Genomic DNA, 18,865 nt, shown 5'->3' on the forward strand with positions numbered 1-18,865 from the left:
TAAGCATAAAATTGCAGTGAGAGATGCAAAATAGAGAAAGACTGGATGGTAAGTGAGGGGAGGGGTAAAATGTGAAAAACCTTGTGAGAAACCTTTCCAGAGTTGTTCCACATGATATGCAGTTCTTTAATTTTAGTAAGTGAGATGTTGTGGATGGATTCTAACATTTCTATATTTAATGGAATCGCATACTCTGCATTATAAAAGAAAAAATCAAAATGAAATCTCCAGAATAAAACAAACACATATACTTAATATAAAAATCTATGCAGCTGAAGTACAGTATATCAATTCAATCAGGCTTATTTATTTTATATACAAAATATATAATTGATAATCTTATATTTTCATATTTTTCTTTTACTATCCTTTTAACTAGAGGTTTCCTTTTATTTTTCAAAGAAGGAATGGCATAATGAAAGCTCGAGGATACAACTGGCCTTTTTATTTTCTCATTGTTACCAGATCCTAAATCTCTCCCCTCATCTGGCTCAGGATTCTGGTGTAGACTAGATTACTTCATTCCTATCAAGGCATTACCTGAAATGGAAAAGGTCGGCCCAGGGAGCCCACCTGCCTCACCCTGTGAATTCTTTGTTAGTAATCAATGCTCCCACTGTCTTTCTTCATTGCTCACAGAGCCACACCTGTCAGAGACCAGTAACAGTTGCCCAAACTCACCTTCCTAGAAAGAATGAAGAGAATGAAGAAACAGGGAGAGCTGGATTTAGGAAGTGATTCAACGTGTAAAAGTATCTTTTTATGTATTGTATGTGAGAATATTCAATATTTTCATGGTTGTGAATTTACTTTCAATACAAATAGGATAAACCTTCTAATTACTGAGTACCTCTTACATGCTCAAATTTTATATACATATTTTATTTCGTCTCTGTGACAGCCAGGAAAGTTAGCTATTATACTCCCCAAAGAAAACGAGGCCCAAGTCAGTGGCTGATGAGTGAATCAGACTTGGATCAGCCTCATTTCTAAAGCCCAAGTTTTTTCCTCTAAGTTCTGCTGTTTTCAAGAAAGCAAAGCCCCCACAATAATCTCACTTGAAATTTCAACAACGTTTTTACTTAGTTAAAAAATAAAGACATTGAAAAAATAAAGAGGGAGAAAGCAATGCATGTGTGAAAGAAGTCTATCCGGTACCGGAAGAGCACGTGACAGGCCAATATTGGACCTTGGAGTGCTGTTTCCTCCTGGCCTCCAGTACTTCCTCCTCTCCTCACCTGCAGGTGTAACCCCGGTTGCGCGTTAGCAGGGAAAACTGCAGGGCGCGGAGCCGTGGTGCGAAGGTTTTCGCAGCGAGCAGAGGAAGCGCGGGAGAACTGCAAGCGGCCTGGAGATATCGAAGAGTCTTTGAAATATATATTTAATCTCTCCTTGTTCATTTCCTCTGCCACTTACCTATTCAACTACTCTGTAATAAAAAATAGTCTTGTAATTCTCTACTCTTTCAACTCGCTCTCCCCTAAGCCCTTCTCCACACGCCCGCCCAGAGAATCAGATCCTGTCACTTCTCGATCTGAACCTTCCGTGGCTGCTCATTGCTCTAAGAATCAAGTTAAACATCCTTCAGGTGGCCCTGCACGCTATCCTCGTTCCGGCCCCGGCTCTTTGAGCGGACTTCCACGTCTGGACATGCGTCCCACCTGTTCACCCTGCTGCAGCCACCCTGGCTGGCCCTTTCCTCCCGCAACTGTATGGCACACCGTGTCCGTTCTTTTGTCCCCCTCCTTCCGCTTTCCCAAGTCCCACTCACCCTCTGAGTCTCAGCTTAGATGTCACTTTTTAAGTGAGGCCTTTCCAAGCTGATTCCTCAACCGCCATCTAATTAGATCTCCCTGAATGTGCTCCACTAGCACTCCTGATGTCGCCGATTGCAAATTGCATTATGTACGTGCCTCATTAATTTTAACGTTTGCAAGTGTCACAAGGGTTTAGGACCGTGTTTGGCAGGCGCACTGCTGGATCTTAACTTTTGAATGAACGAGCGGAGGAGCTTGAATTACCATCATCATCATCCTATCATTACAACATCTCGAGTCCCTCAAGGCTGCTATCACTGGCAAGTCCACACCTTTTTGGCACGCCCATCGCACGCTCAGGCACTTCGGGCCAGACAGTGTGGCTCGGGCTCGGGCAGGTCTCAAGGCCAGGCGTCCTCCAGGCTCCTAAGTTCACGTGCACTGGAGGAGGAGGGGCGAAGGAAAAGGGGAGTGTGAAGTAGGGAGCGCCCGGTACGCCTCCCGCCTGGAGGACAGTTGCCGCCGGCGAGCGTGACTTCCTCCTTTCGGGGCCGGAGCGCGGGGCTGGGCGGGGCGGGAGACGCCCCCAGCGGGCTGCGCCCCGGGTTGCCTCAATGGGATTCGGCGCCGGGCTGCAGCTGCGCCCAGTCCCGGCGCCGCGCTCGGCCGCGGAGGAGGCGGCGCGGCCCGGGCAGCGGCGACGCTGCGCCCGGCGAGCGGAGGCCGAGCCTGCCAAGCTGGCGCCCGGTGGGGCCATGGTGGCCGGCGCCCGCGGCGGCTGCGCGCTGGCCGGAGCCGCCCCGCGCGGCCTCCTGGCCCTGCTACTCGTGGTTTTCGCCCCGCTCCGGCTGCAGGCGGAGGAGCTGGGTGAGTGGAGCGAGTGTGGCGGGCGGCGGGCTGGGCCTGGAGCGATCGAGCGCGGGAGGAAGTCGGGGTTGCAGCCTGCACCCCGCAGAGTCCTGCCCTGTCCTGCCGACGGCGGCTCGAGTATAAAATAAGTTACTGCATTCCGATCACTCCCCCACCAAACTCCTCTTTGCCCCTCAAACAAGAGAATCAACCTGGCGCCTTCCCACTTTACCTCTTCGCAGCCCTCCTCTCTTAGTTTCCAGACTTCCTGACTTTGTCGGCCCCGTATGAAGTGACATGGCCCAGGGGTCGCGAGTGGACCACCCCAGCCGCCTTCGGGAAGAGTCTCGAGCGAAGACGCTTCTCTTCAACTCTCTTTCGACCGAGCTGCCCAGCGATTGGGTAGTCGGGCCTTCCCAGCCGCCTCTCCTGCCTGCGCGGCTGGAATCCCAGCGTGTGCGTTTGCGGCTCGTAAGGAATGGTCGGAAATGTTTCCCCGAGGTTGGCCCCACCGCGCTGTCTCTCCCCAGGGCCTGCGCCCGGAGTTGGATTTAGGTGGCTCGGCTCCTTCTTGGGTATTCGAACGAGTCGACTCCCTACCAGGCTGATCTTTATCTGGACCTGGTCCTTGGCTTCAAGTTGGACCTAATTAACCCACAACCGAGTTTACCTCTGCATTTCCACCAGATTGAAGCAGTAAAACGTTTACCAGCTTAGGCAAATCCTTATTAATTAGTTCTTTATTGATGGCAAGGGGCAGCTTTCTGCCGATTTTTTTTTTTCAGTTCTTGTTCCTCTCCTCCCTTACTTCTGCCCCTATGCAACAGTGGTTATTTAATATCAGTGAATCTATCCAGAATATTTTGACAGCTCCTTCTCCCCATGTTTTCTAATAATACAAGAATCAAAACTTAACCAAATGCTAGCATTTCTTTCACTGAACCATGTATCTAGTCCCTGTCTGAAATATTGCTACTCAAGATGTTGGTAGTGGTCACTAAGTTTGCTACATACCAATTTGTTTTTTAAAAAAGGCTAAAACTTAGACAAGATATGTCTTGTCACTGTAGCAGCATGCTAGTAGGCATCTCATAAAATTTTAATAACTGTGTATGTTTTTATTAAATATGTGAAATTTTGATCATGGGCGTTTTAAGCATTTAAAAAATGTTTCTCAAGTACCTAGTTGAAGATGCACCTTTAACGCTGCACATCTGTGAATCAGTCCAATATTGTGTCCCTGTTCTGATCTGACCAAAGCTGTCACCCATCTTTCCAAGTGAAGTTTTAGATGTTCTGATCTTCCTGAATGGTCGTCCAGGCTGTTAACTGGGTGCTTTGATGAGCAGTTATTTCACAGCAAGCTTAGATTCTTAACGGGCTTCAAATTTGAGACTATTGCAGTTGACTATTGCAGATGGAAGAAGTTACTGTCATTTGAGTTTTCATGAAACATCCTATATATTTAAGATGTTAAGAAAACCAATAAAGACATAGATCTTCAATCACAAGAAAAATAATACTTAGATTGGGGACATTTACTGAGAAAAATCTAGGAACTCCAGTTCTGATACCTCTTGAGTGAAGAGGCATAGTCAATGATTTTTGAGTATTTCTCACATTTGTGATTTTCCTAATTAGCCCTTGATCACTTATTTTTCAAGTTTCCATAAATCGAAGCATGCACACCCATTTTAGGTCTTGAGATGTGCTGCTGGCGATGTGGTTGGATGGTATTGCAAATGATATTAGTGCTCTCGATGTTTGGAAGTTGAGAGGGCCACGTTAGCATACAGTCTGTTTTTGCTGAGAAGACATCATTTTTACACTTTACCTTCATTGTTCTTGGAGTCAGCTTAGTCTGGTGCTTCTTGCCTCCCCAACCTGCCAGATCACCATTCTCTCCAGAAGCTTTATAAAGCCCCAGCCCCATATTGTGAATCAGATTTTCAATGGGTGGGGCCTGGGAATATGTGCTTTTTCAAAAGCACATATTCCAACCTACCTAATTCTGACTCAAATCAGCTTTAAAATGGTAGAAACATTTTATGTTAGGGTTATGATAATGTGCTGCCATCTGTGTCATAGACAAATATTAGACTGTTAGAAGGTCTGTTTTCAAGTCATCATTCCTTTGTATTTGGTTAGACATGGGACAACTGATTGCTGTTTTGGGTGAGTGGCTTTTAAAAAAGTAAGCACAAGTTTATTCTGATACCTTCTGCATCAGTGTGTGCATTTGTCCAAGACTTTCCTTCATCTCCAAGGTCTGAGATTCAACCCTGTAGACTGTAAATTTCTGTGTTTCTTGGGTTGAACTGGGCAATCTCTTTGTGTTTAGGAAGTATTTTCAAATTATTTCCTAATTCGTGGAAACTAAGTAATAAAAAATCTACCGAAATTTTTTCTGGAGGTACATCTGGTGCTTCCACTAATTAATTTTGTTTAGGAAGCCCAGCTCTCTTGGCTGCTTATTTCTATACGTAAGGATGCCTTTTAAATGAAAGTATAGCAGAAAGAAGGGAACGTGCCAGAAGAACAATATGTATTGTATCTTTTGGCTCTAGTAGACATAATTTGTAACACTCGCACATTAAGTTGTATATTTCAGAAAAGATGTTATGTTAAAGTACTTATTAAACAAATCAAAGGATGTTCTTACAGCAGGATTTGAACTCTGACTAGTGTCTCAAACTGTATTTATTAACTTTTTGTTGCATAAATTAACCTTGTGGTACTGAAACAGACTTGAAATTCAAATAAAAAACCATAACATGAAAATAAGCAAGACATCTGACATTTATAAGGAATTATGTCTTTATTTTTAAAATGCATAAAGAAGTTAAATTAGTTGCAGCATTTGGCAAAGGTTTTAGTCATGGTAGGTCAGAAAAAAACTTTTTCAAGGAAATATTTACTATAGAGTTTTAGACTTCCTAGTATATATGTCTAAAGCATAAAGTCTACATATGAGAGCAACAAATTGTTTTGCATTTTGAAGGAGATAATACACATAACCCATCTGGTATTGCACTTCACACACAGTAAGAGCTCAATAAAAGCCGAGTATCTTATTATTCACTTCTGTTTATTATTACTAATTTGACAAATATGGGGGCCCCTTTGTTCTGCCTCTCCCTCTGTCTCTTGGACCTCATCCTCCACTATACTCATCCATAACTCCCACCCATACTGGCTTTCTTGCTTTTTCTCAAAGGTATCAGGCACCCTTCTATCTCAGAACCTTTGCATGTCCTATTCCCTTTGCCTGGAACAGTCTTTCTCCAAATATCCACATTACACCCTCCTCCTTCAGTCTTGCTTTAGATGTTTCCTTTTTGGGAAGAATGAACCTAACCACTATAACCTTTTCTCCATCCCTAGAATTCCACATTCTCCTTTCCTGCTTTCAGTTTTCTCTACAGCACTTACCATCTTCCAACAGAGTGTATAATTTTCATTTTTATTTGTCTGTATTTCCCTTACAGAAATACAAGGTCCACAAGAAGCTATGTGGTTTGAATAGTGCCCAGCACGTGATGGTGCTCAATAAGGATGAATGTTCAATAGGGGATAGGTGCTCAGTGAGGATGGAGTGAGAAGGAAGTGAAAAACAGTTGCTGCCCCATTGTTAAAGACTCAGGGCTGGCTCTAGTTGAGAATGAAAACCTAAACAAGACAAAGTAATAAAATTAAATGTCTTGTCCAACTGTTTGTAAATTAAAAGTCTGAAAATATGAACTTAACATAGAGGAACTCATTCTACTATATTCAAAGTCTGGTATTGAGTATGAAAGAAATATCGCCAGACTTTTGGATTGCTTTTTTTTTTCTTTAGACGAGTAATTTTGTCTTTTTGCAACTTAAGAGTCATGTTGATGTCATATTCCAATTGTTTGTTCTCAGCTTTGAATATATAAAAAAAATAGTTTGCCTTGGGAGTGAAGGAGTGGGTGAGACTTAATTGATGGGGAAAAAAACCACATGGTGATTTCTAATCCTGCGTAAAAATAAATTCTGTGAGCCTAGTATGAATTTGGAACCAGCTGCCAAACTTGCCTTTCAGTGGGAATTGAAGAGAGGGGAGAGGGGTGAGGTGTGAGGGTGTGGAATATGACAGAGTCTAAGATGCATAAGGAGATGGACAAAATAGAGCCTTTTTTAGTCACCTCCACTACCTGGTACAGTGCCTGGTAGATAACTTGCTCCAGATAACTATTTTCTGAGTTAGCACATGAATGCTGTGGCTGAAGTTTTAGAGAATGAGGTGAAGGGTAATACACAGTTGTTTAAAGAGAAATTGCATACATGACAACTATGATGTCTCAGGAAACACCATGCATGTATTCAAGAAAATAACTAAACTCTACTCTGAAAAGGGTTGGGAATCTCTCAGCCTCCTTCACAGACAACACCAGGAAAGCTGCCCTAAATTAGGTGCTGGCAGTCTTGAGAATAGAGGAGTGGGTAGGTTAGTGGTCCCCAAAATCTGCAGATGCTTAAACACTGAGGCTATCGGGAGCCTATTTCATTTCAAAGGTCATTTGGGTATAGTATTTAGACATTTGTGACATTAGCACTGTATTAAGCCATATTGTCATGTATGCCTTGACTATTAGCTGCCATTTCTACTTGATCTATTAATCTAGTTTTTATGAACTATCTCCTTGGGAGCTATATGCTATGTGAAAGTATACCCTATATTTGCAGAAATGTCTTGTGCCTTACATATGGTAATTTTAGGTTAGGTGGATTTTTTTTTTTTGTAGGAAAAGATGGCAAATAACATTGAAGCAAGGTGACAAGTGGTTCCATGTTATCCCATCTCTCTCTCTCTCTCTCTCTCTTTTCTTTTTTTAATAAAGCCACACTGGAGCTTTTTCTTTCTTCCTTCCTTTTCTTTCTTTCTTTCTTTTTTTAGTAACTTTTAAGGTAGAGCTTTCTTTTCTGTCTGCTTTCCCAAAGATCTTTCCTAAGGCTTACAAGGAAAAGCAGTTGTGGAACAGAACAGGGTATCGACAAATAATATGGTGTGGATATATCATAATTCTTCAAGGAAGATTTAATACAGAGAACCACGAAGGACACATTTTTGGTGCGCACACACAAACACACAAATAGATATCCCCACAACAAATATATATACTTGCTTGCACGTGTACGCACTTATACACTGTCTACCATTTGTTTTTACTAAATATTAGTTAGATTTTATATAATATAAGGTATAAGTACAACAATAGAAGTGATACCTGGTTACTCTACTACCCAGTTTCTACATGTTTTTATATTGTTTGATTTTTCAACTTAACATTTTATTAAAAGATTTTCATCATACTATTTGGAAAAAATTTCCAAGTTCATATTTACTTTTAGACTTAGCCTTCAGGTAAACCAAAATCTCATTTTCATGTAATTTATTGCTGCTGAGGAACATCTAGCATCAAAGTAGAAATTTTGTTTTGGCTGATTGGCTATGAGTCTTGTCAAGATTCTTGTCTTTTGTTTGATTTAAATAACTCTTCCTTGCTTATGAAGCCAGAAGTAATTTGCTTGTCCATACTTTGAGAAGAGTATTAAGTTTAACTTTAAATGTACTAAGTATTAGAAAGGTAAGGTGTATTTCTTGGTCCCTTTTGAATGAGATTTATAATTTATATTTAAAAGAGTTGATCTTTCAATGATTAGACTGTTGGAAGTTTATCTTTACTGAAAACCACATTTGTTTTTATATTCAGCATTTTCCAACTCGAATTGCAACCACTATTGGTAGACTTTTTATTCAGTGTCCAACATATTTACATTTTACTGGAAGGGAAAAGAGCAGTTTTTTCTTTCATTACAAAATTTGAATCCTTAGAAACTAGTACTATATGGATCCATTTCATGATTGAGTTTAGTGCATGTGCCTAAAGGTTGCATGTAAATGATATTTATGGAGCATTCTATTCTTGAAAAAAGGAAAAGAAAACTTTGTTTCACTATTTATGACAAAGAACAAAGCCAATGGATATTAAAAGTTATGAAGTCTAGTTAAATTTGAATTACCAGTGCATAAAGTTTCCTACAGGGAAAATTTGAAGGCTAGTTAAATTTGAATTTACCAGTGCATAAAGTTTCCTACAGGGAAAATAGGTAAACATCTCTTTGGCTCCCATTTAATTTTTAAATGGCTGAGTACATTAAATTCAGCTTTTTTATTGCTTTTCAGAAAAGCAAATTCACCTCAATTTTGCAGCCTAAAGGAGGACACTCTTAAGACTTAATAGCCCATGGGACCACTGGGATATGAGATCTGTTTATTGAATTGCTCCTGCTCTCAGACCTTTAGAATGAAGGCTGCTTATGTTGGGAATAACATAGACCAAAATTTGCCCCTTTTTTTTTTTTTTGGACCCTACAAAATCCTTGCTTTGCCAAGATACTAAAATAGAAAATAGCCTAACTCTACAGATAGAGAAATGGCCCAGTACCTCCTAGCTCAAAAGGGTCTAAAAATCTTTTGAGAGTCGCTTGCCTTTTAGGTAGGGAAACACTTTTTTCTTTGTCTTTTTCCTTTTTCACCCTCTTTGCTACATACAATTCTTGTGCTATATTATTAAGATCTTAACAGACACACTATTTTTCCTCTGAGGTATTTAAAAAATATTAAAGACTTCATTACATCTTTCCTAAATATTTCATTCACATTTCTCAACATTTTCTTGCATAACCACAATGCCATAAGCACACTTAAAAATACTAATAGTAATATCTTCATATTACCTAATATTCAAGTCATATTCACTTTTCCCCAGCTAACCTAAACATGTCTTTTGAAAACTGGCTTGTACAGCAACAATCTAAACCAGGTCCACACATTGTAGTTATTTTTTATGTTTCTTAAGTCACTTTTAATCTAACACTGACCCCCACCCACTTATGTTTTATTTTCCTGCAAGGAAATCAAGTTCAGTTGTCCTGTGACACAACTTACATCCTAAATTGGACTGATTGCCTTTTTTTTTTTTACGTTTCAGCTATGATTTTGTTTTATTTATTTTTATTTTTTTGACATTCAATATTATTTTATATTAGTTTCAGGTGTATAGCATAGCGGTTAGACATTTATGTAATTTACAAAGTGATGCTTCCAATAAGTCTAGTACCCGCCTGGCACCATACACAGTTATTACAATATTATTGACTATATTCCCTATGCTATACTTCACATCCCCATGACTGTCTTGTAACTACCAATTGTACTACTTACTTACTTCATCTTTTTTTCGTCCAGTCCCCTAACTCCCCTCCCATCTGGCAACCATTAGTTTCTCTGTATCCATGAGATACAGAGACATTTGTGACATTAGCACTGTAGTAAGCCATATTGTCATGTATGTATGTCATGTATTTTGTTTATTTGTTTATATTGTTTATAAGTGAAATCATATGGTATTTGTCTTTCTCTGTCGGACTTATTGTTTATAAGTGAAATCATATGGTATTTGTCTTTTTCTGTCAGTCTTATTTCACTTAGCATAATACCCTCTAGGTCCATCCATGTTTTTGCAAATGGTAAGATTTCATTTTTTATGGCCCAGTAATATTCCATTTTAAATACGTACCACAACTTTTTTATCCAGTCATCTATTGATGGGCACTTAGGTTCCTTCCATATCTTGGCTATTGTAAATAACACTGCAGTGAACATAGGGGTGCATATATCTTTTTGAATTAGTGTTTTGGTTTTCTATGGGTAAATACCCAGAAGTAGAATTGCTGGGTCATAAGATATTTCTATTTTTAATTTTCTGAGGAACCTCTAAACTATTTTCCATAGTGGCTGTACCCATTTGCAATCCCACCCACAGCTCATGAGGGTTGCCTTTTCTCCACATTCTTGCCAATAGGTATTTGTTGATCTATTGATGATAGCCATTCTGACAGGTATGAGGTGATATCTCATTGTGGTTTTAATTTACATTTCTCTGATGATTAGTGGCATTGAGCATCTTTTCATATATCTATTGGCCATCAATATATCTTCTTTGAAGAAATGTCTATTCAAGTCCTCTACCCATTTTTTAATTGGATTGTTTGGGGGAGAGAGGTTTGCTTGTTTTGGGGTTTTTTTTGTTTGTTTTTTTTTAGTGTTGTGTGAGTTCTTAATAAATTTTGGATATTGATCTCTTATCGGATGTATCATTGGCGAATATTTTATTTCAATCTATAGGCTGTCTTTTCATTAGTTGATGGTCTTTCTTTGCTGTGCAAAAACTTTTTAGTTTGATATAGTCCCATTTGTTTTTCTTTTTTTCCTTGCCTGAGGGGATATATCAGAAAAAAAGTCAGAGTTTCCTGCCTATGTTTTCTTCTAAGAGTTTTATGGTTTCCGGTCTTACATAAATATAAATCTTTAATACATTTTGAGTTTATTCTCATGTATGGTATAAGAATGTCCAGTTTCATTTTTTTTGCAAGCATCTGTCTAGTTTTCCCAACACTATTTATTGAACAGTCTTTACCCCATTGTATATTCTTGCCTCCTTTTTTATAGATTATTTAACCATATAGGCCTGGGTTTATTTCTGGGCTATCTTCTGTTCCATTGATCTCTGTTTTTATGCTAGTACCATGCTGTTTTGATTACTGTAGCCTGGTATCATTTAATATCAGGTAACATGACACTTCCTGCTTTGTTTTTCTTTTTCAAGATTGCCTTTGCTATTTGGAGTCTTTCGTGGTTCTATATAAATTTTAGGATTATTTGAGTTCTGTGAAAAATATCATTGGCATTTTGATGGAGATTACATTGAATCTATAGATTGCTTTGGGAAGTATGAACATTTTAATAATGTTAATTCTTCCCATCCATGAACACGATATATGTTCCATTTGTTTGTATCTTCTACAATTTCTTTTTTCAATATATTATAATTTTCAGAGTACAGGTCTTTATTTCTTTGATATTATTCCTATATATTGTTCTTGATACAATTATAAATGGGATTGTTTTCATAATTTCTATTTCTGATAATTCATTATTGGTATATAAAAATGCAGCTGATTTCTGAATGTTAATTTTGTATCCTGCTACTTTACTTAATTCATTTATCAGTTCTAGTAGTTTTTTGGTGACATCTTTAGGGTTCTCTCACTATATAGTATCATGTCATCTGCAAATAATGACAGTTTTACTTATTCGTTTCCAATCTGGATGCCTTTTTTTCTTTATCTGATTGCTGTGGCTAGAACTTCCAATACTATGTTGAATAAAATTGTGAAAGTGGACATTCTTGTCTTGTTCATGATCTTAAGGAAAACACTTTTAGCTTTTCCCCATTGAGTTTGATGTTAGTTGTGGGTTTGTCATGTATGACCTTTATTCTGCTGAGGCATGTTCCTTCTATTCCCTCATTACATTTTCATCATAAATGGATATTGGATTTTGGAAAATAGTTTTTCCTCAACTATTGATATAATCTTGTGATTTTTATCCTTCATTTTACTTTTGTTGTATATCACATTAATAGATTTGCAGTTATTGAACCAATCTTGCATTTCAGGTATAAATCCCACTTGATCATGGTGTTTGATATTTTTTATGTGTTGCTGAATTTAGTTTGCTAATATTTTGTTGAGGATTTTTGCATCTATGTTCATCAGGTATATTGGCATATATATATATATATATATATATATATATATATATATATTTGTGTCTTTTTCGGGTTTTGGAATCAGGATAATGCTGGCCTTGTAAAATGAGCTCGGAAGACTTCTCTTTTGAATTTTTTGGAATAGCTTGAAAAGGATAGGTGTTAATTCTTCTTCTAATGTCTGGTAAAATTCACCTGTGATGCCATCTGGTCCATGACTTTTGTTTGTTGGGAGTTTTTGATTACTGACTCAATTTTGTTAGTAGTTATCACTCTGTTCAGATTTTCTGTTTCTTTTTGACTCAATCTTGGACTATTATACATTTCTTATGATACTGATTTGGTGGTGATAAATTTCTTTAGCTTTTTCCTATCTGAGAAGCTCTTTATCTCTCCTTCAATTTTAATGACAGTCTTGCTGGGTAGAGTCATCTTGGTTGTAGGTCTTTACTTTTGCTCACTTTGAATATTTTACACCAGTCCCTTCTGGCCTGCAAAGTTTCTGCCCAGAAATCAGCTGACAATCTTATAGGAGCTTCCTTATAGGTAAGTAACTGCTTTTCTCTCGCAGCTTTTAAGATTCTTTGTCTTTAACCTTTGGCATTCTAATTATGATGTGTCTTGGTATGGGCCTCTTTGGGTTCATCTTGTTGGAACTCTCTGCTTCCTGGGCCCGTATGTCTATTTCACCAAGTTAGGGAAGTTTTCAGTCATTATTTCATCAAATAGGTTTTCAGTCCCTTGCTCTCTTATTTTTCCTTCTAGTACTCCTATGATGCAATTGTTGTTATGCCTGATGTTGTGCAAGAAGTCCCTTAAATTTTCTTCATTTTTTTAAATTCTTTTTTCTTTTTGCCATTTTAATTGGGTGTTTCCTGTTAACCTTGTCTTCCAAATAGCTTATTTAATCCTCTACTTCATCTAATCTGCTGTTGAGTCCATCTAGTGTATTTTTTTCATTTCAGTTATTGTAGTCTTTCTGGTTCTTTTTTATGGCTTCCATGTTCTTTTTTATGTTTACCTGCTCTTTGTTGGAGTTCTCACTGAGTTGACAAAGTCACCTAAGTTTGTTAAGCATCCTTATAACCAGTGTTTTGAACTCTGTATCTGGTAGATTGCTTGCCTCCATTTCATTTAGTTCTCTCTTTTTTTGGGTGGGGGCGGGGGTGGAGTTTTCTCCTGTTATTTCATTTGAGACATGCTTCTTTTTCTCCTCATTTTGGCTGCCTCTCTTTTTTCTATGTAAATCTGCTATACTTTCTAGGTGGATCTGCTACATTTCCCAGTCTTGGCAGAGTGGCCTTATGTAGTAGGTGCCTTATGAGGCTCTGTAGTGCAGTCTCCCTAGGCACCTGAGCTGGGTGCTCCAGGAATGAGTTTCGTTGTGTATGTCCTCCTATTGTAGTTGAGCCTTGATTGCTGTTTTCTCATTAGTGGTTGGAGTTGACCCTCAGTCCAACTGGCTGTAAGAACTGCCCATGACCACAGCAGGGGCTGAGCCCATGGAGCAGGGTTCATCCCTGCAGGGCTCTGGTGCCTGCTGAGACCACCCTGTGTGTATACAGTTTGTGGATCTAATTAGGTGGTGCTCTGTTGTGGTCCGAGGCTGGCTACTGGGTATGTTGATTCTGAGGCCTCTCAGGAGGGTCTGGTGCAGGACAAGGTTAGCTGTTCCCTGTTCCCAGTCTGGGGAACTACAGTATGATCTGAAATTGTCAGTTGCCTGTGCTGGGCCCGGAGGCACATGGGAGAGGCCACAATGCCATCCGAGGTCAGCAAAAGGTACAAGGCACACCAAGGCCAGCCACCAGCCGCCTGGGCCCTGCAGACCTTTGAGAGCCACTGAAAGAGCCAAGGGCAGTGTGTGCGTTGGTTGGAACAGGGTCTCAGGGAGTTACCAGGGTGGGGCGAGCAGCATTTAACTGGTTAATGCAGATTCATATTTGGTGCCTGCCTGCTCCTGTAGGCCATGTAGAGGGAGGGCTCAACCCAGGTTCAATGGTGGCTTTCACCCTGTACCACACAATTCAGTTTCTTCCCATATGTCTCTGGCCCCTTTTGAGATGCTATCCCTTTGCTGGAGCTGAGGGCGAGTGCCAGTGATTGAGTGAAACTGTGCACAAGCCTTTTAAGAGGACATCTGGGTTTCTAGTAGCCCTCCATCTCACAGGGTTGGAATTACTACTGATCTTCACAGCCATCTGTTGTCGGGACTACTCATCCTGGCAGTGGATCCCTGAACGAGGGATCCCAGTGTGGGGCTGAGCCTTCTTGCTCCTGGGTGGCAGCTTCTGCTGTCGAGGGGGATATCCCTCCCGATTCTCAATCTCCACACATAGGTGTGGGACCAGCCTTTTTCACATATCCACATCTCCTACTGGTCTCAGCATGGCCTTTTCTTTATATCCTTGGTTATAAAAGTTCCATTCAGCTAGTATTCAGGTGATTCACCAGGTTGATTGCTTTATAATTTAGCTGTGATTTTGATATGGTCATGGAAGGAGGTGAGCATAGTGCTTACCTACTCTGACATCTCAACTGGAACTTGGACTGACTGCTTCTGGGTAGTGTGTCTTTTACTTGGTGCATTATTCCCTGCATTTCTGTATAAACCTGAAATTAGACCTAGGCTTGATTAGATTCAAGCTAAGTGTTTTTGGTAACACTACCTCAAATTTGACATGTACTGCTAATTGTATCACAAAATACATATATTATAGTTATTTTATCTCCCCACTTTTATGATGCTAAGAATGATCAATGAATTCAATCAGGAAGTAACAACTTGATTCTCCCTCCCCCATACAAGTAATCTGTAGGATAATACTCAATAAAGCTACTCTTCCCCATCAACATTTCACTCAATGGTTTAAGCATCCTTTGATCATTGTTGCTTGTCTAATCATATTTTTGCATGTAAATAAAATTTTAAAAACCTATTTTCATATATATTTTGATTTTTATCTAATTTAATTCCAACAATTTAGAGAGCTATTGAGGAAACTGAGATTTAGAGAGATTGAATCATTTGCCCTAGTCATGTTCCCACTTTCCAAAGTGGAACACAGGCACATGTCCTAAAATTCTAAATGTCTCCAGGTAGTCTCCTGCCCTTCATCTTCAAGGGAAGTTCATGCCCAGGAAAGATCAAGTTAAAGAAAAGAAATTTTAGAGGAGCACAATTTCAGGGGATTATTCATGCAATAAGGCTTCAAATTTGTAGTCTTTAATTTCTCTTATAGATGATCACATTTACTATATAAATATTAAAACCTTTTCAAATCCAAGTTAGTAGCTAACCATGTGCTTTGATCAGATTGTGAAAAATTCAACAGTACAGTATGTGGATTGTGCAAAGGCAATACAATTTTCAGGACTGTGTAACGATAAGAGTTTTATAAGGTTTATATTTTCTCTCATCTTACATTTCATACATCATTGGATGTATAAGATGCCCTTTCTCTCCCAACTGAGATTTGCTATTTTCTGGTCAATAAACATTGATTGCTTTTTTCTTTCATGTGGTGCCTATATATATGTTTACAAACCTTCTCTTCCTATTTCTTTGTGTATTTTCTACCATATGCTCAAATAATTCCTAAATTGACACTCTTGTCCAAGTGTCAGAAATCACACTCTGACTTAAACATGGATCCTGAAACATATTATTGCCCATCCTTGTCTTATAAATGAAATCTAATGGGAAAATAAATGTCAGAGAATTGAAAACATAAATGCATTCAAATTTTAGGAATAGATATTAAAGTAAAAACATACGAAACTGATATCTCAAGGATTTTTCCTTTTAAAAAAGATTCACTGCAATATCTCGATTAAAAACAAAGGCTCTTTTAGTCTCTTGCTACTCAGGGTAGATCTTACAGGGACCACAGAATAGCCATTACCAAGAGCTTTGGACATGCAGAATTTCTAGGCCCTGCATGTTAACAAAATCCCCAGATACTTAGTGTGCCCAGTGAAGTTTAAGAAGCAGCACTTTAATCCACTGAAACCTTCATTTACAGAGCATCTTAGGAGCTACATGAATGCTAAGCAAAGTGAACAACCTTTATTGGAGATAAAATAGTTGCTTCTCATTAGACTATTCCTTTAATAGTCTAGTAAAAAATGCTTACTTAAATAATTAAAAAGAGAGAGAGATGGAATTTCTCATATTAAGTTTTACTAGCAACCCTGAATTAAACATGGCTACTTTCCTCATATTAATTTTGAGACAAAAAGAGTAGGACTATAAATAAATAAATGTATGCTGGGTTTTAATAACAGTTGCTCTGTTCAGTAGTAGTATGACCTTGGTCAGTGTCTTAAATCTCTCTGTCTTCATTTCTGTACTTTTAAGGATGACTTTGGCAATGGCAGCCTTAGAGCACAGTGAATGAGTTCCATGGTCTCTAGAGCAGCATTCCTCACCCTTTTTGGCACCAGGGACCGGTGCTCCTATGAGAATCTAATGCCTGATGATCTGAGGTGGAGCTGAGGCGATGATGCTAGTGCTGGGGAGTGACTGCAGATGCAGATGAAGCTTCCCTCACTACCCCGTGGTTCACCTCCTGCTATGCGGCCTGGTTTCTAACAGGCCATGGACCGGTACTGGTCCATAGCCTAAGAGTTGGGGACCTTTGCTCTAGAGTCAGACAGGCTAGGATCAGATGCCAGTTCAGCATCTTAGAGTCTCAACTTCTTTACACATAGAACAGGGATAATAGGATGGACAAGTGAAGTAAGGTTGTTGTGGGCTTCAATTGTGTTTATTGGAAATATCCTATCTTATAAACAATGGTGTATATACTTGGTTGTTTGAGATATTATTCTTTATATATCTATATGTATATATTTATGTTATGTATGTGTAAGTGTACATACATATGAAATATTTCATAATTTTTTAAAAGGGAACTAATACTATTAAATATGATCATTATGAAGATCAAATAAGTTAATGTAAAGTCCTTAGAACACTCTGTATCTGTTACCTTTTACAATAAATGCTTGGTAAATGCTAAGTATTAGTAATAGCCCTTTCACAATTTTATGATTTTTTTTCCTGTTCTAATAACTTTTTGCTCCTTATTGATTTTTTGAAAAATATATCTGTGAAAGTGAAAACACACATGAATGTGTGAAAGGGAGAAATGCTTACAGTTTTAACTTCTAAAACTCAGATTAACTTTGTCTCTACTTGGTAATATTGCATTTTTTAGATTCCAGAGAGAAAAGCCAATATCTAGATACATTTTCTGAATATTGACAATATGAATGTTTAACATGGAGCCAAGGTTAGGAAACAGCACGTTGTAGAGACAGGAAAGATTTCTCCCCTTTATCTTCAACTTCAGCAGTCACAGCTTGGACATTATATCAACATCCTGACATCATTAGGAGAGGTCAGCAGCCACTTTTCTCCAACTTCCTTATTCTGAGCGTCTATTCAGTAGAGATAAAACAGTTGTCTCAGACTTGTTTTGCTATACGAACAAGTTTTTCCTTAAATTTTCATCTGTGAAATTATGAAACTTCTCTCATCCAATGTGTCTGATTTGTTGTGATGCCCTCCCCAAACACTTGTCAACTTAATAACAGTGGGAAAAGTCTTGCTTTTGAATATCAGAATCATATAGTACAATTTCACTGTCATTCTTAGAACTCTAAAGGCCAAAATTCACTTCTCTGCATTCAGTCTTTAACCCCAGGAGCCCCATTATGGGATTGCTATGTATCCCACTTTTGAGAGCCTAGCCCAGGAGTTGGCTAGTATGTCCCACAAAACACTACTGCTAGGAAAGAGTTCCCTGGGGATATTGCAAAATGCATCCCCTGTAGAGCTTCACTGTGCACATCAAGGGTTTTGAGATGTCCTGTGGTGAAGAAAAAGGTGGGATACCGCAAGCTCATTTACCTGCAACTCTCTTTTGGAGATGAGAGCTTGACTTCCTTATCAAACGCCTAAAGATTGCCCACTGAGAGATGCTGGCTTAGCAGCTAGTGGGCCCTAGGTAAATATCAAGGGATGCATTCTAATTAGACTTTCCAGCAATTTAGAGCGCTTGACTCATTCATCTTTACCACACCCAGTTATGACTGGTCATTTTAAAGATGAGGAAAACTGATATACAGAAAATAAGTAACTTCTTAAGATCACAGAGCCAATGAATGGGTGATGAAATTTAGACGAAGTTGGCTAATTCAAAGCAATAGTCTTGATACTTTAATATATGTAGTATTTTTAAATAAAAATAATAGCAATTAAAATGTATTGAATTATTACTATATGGTAGCCTCTATGCTCATTTACCAGCATTATCTCATTAAATGCTCATGATAACCTGTGAGTTGGGCACTCTCGTCTCTATTGCAGATGATGAGTTGAAGTTGGAGAGGTAAAGGGACTTGGCCAAGGCCACACAGTCAGTACTGAGTAAGGCTGTGTGAGAAGCCAGTGCCATACCTGTGCTGCTCTGTCACCCCCCAAGCATATGAAATAATTTATGAAATTTAAAGAATGAGAGGTGTGGAAACCCTTTTCTCCCACACCCACAGCCCTTTCAGTGATCTTTTATCTTTTAATTGGAATCACAAGACTGGAACGTGACCAAGAAC

General features: G+C 38.9%; 1 protein-coding gene across 1 annotated transcript in view; it reads left to right on the top strand.

The window, feature by feature from the left end:
• The first annotated feature begins 2,391 nt into the window (after nt 1-2,391).
• DCBLD1 (discoidin, CUB and LCCL domain containing 1) overlaps nt 2,392-18,865 on the top strand; it is a 63,950-nt gene continuing 47,476 nt past the window's right edge. The window contains exon 1 of the mRNA XM_039871083.1: nt 2,392-2,624. Within this exon, the coding sequence (XP_039727017.1) occupies nt 2,513-2,624 (112 nt within the window). The 5' untranslated portion in view covers nt 2,392-2,512. The remainder of the gene's footprint in view (nt 2,625-18,865) is intronic.

Source organism: Pteropus medius, unplaced genomic scaffold, assembly GCF_902729225.1.
Source record: "Pteropus medius unplaced genomic scaffold, Ma_sr-lr_union100, whole genome shotgun sequence".
NCBI lineage: Eukaryota > Metazoa > Chordata > Mammalia > Chiroptera > Pteropodidae > Pteropus > Pteropus medius.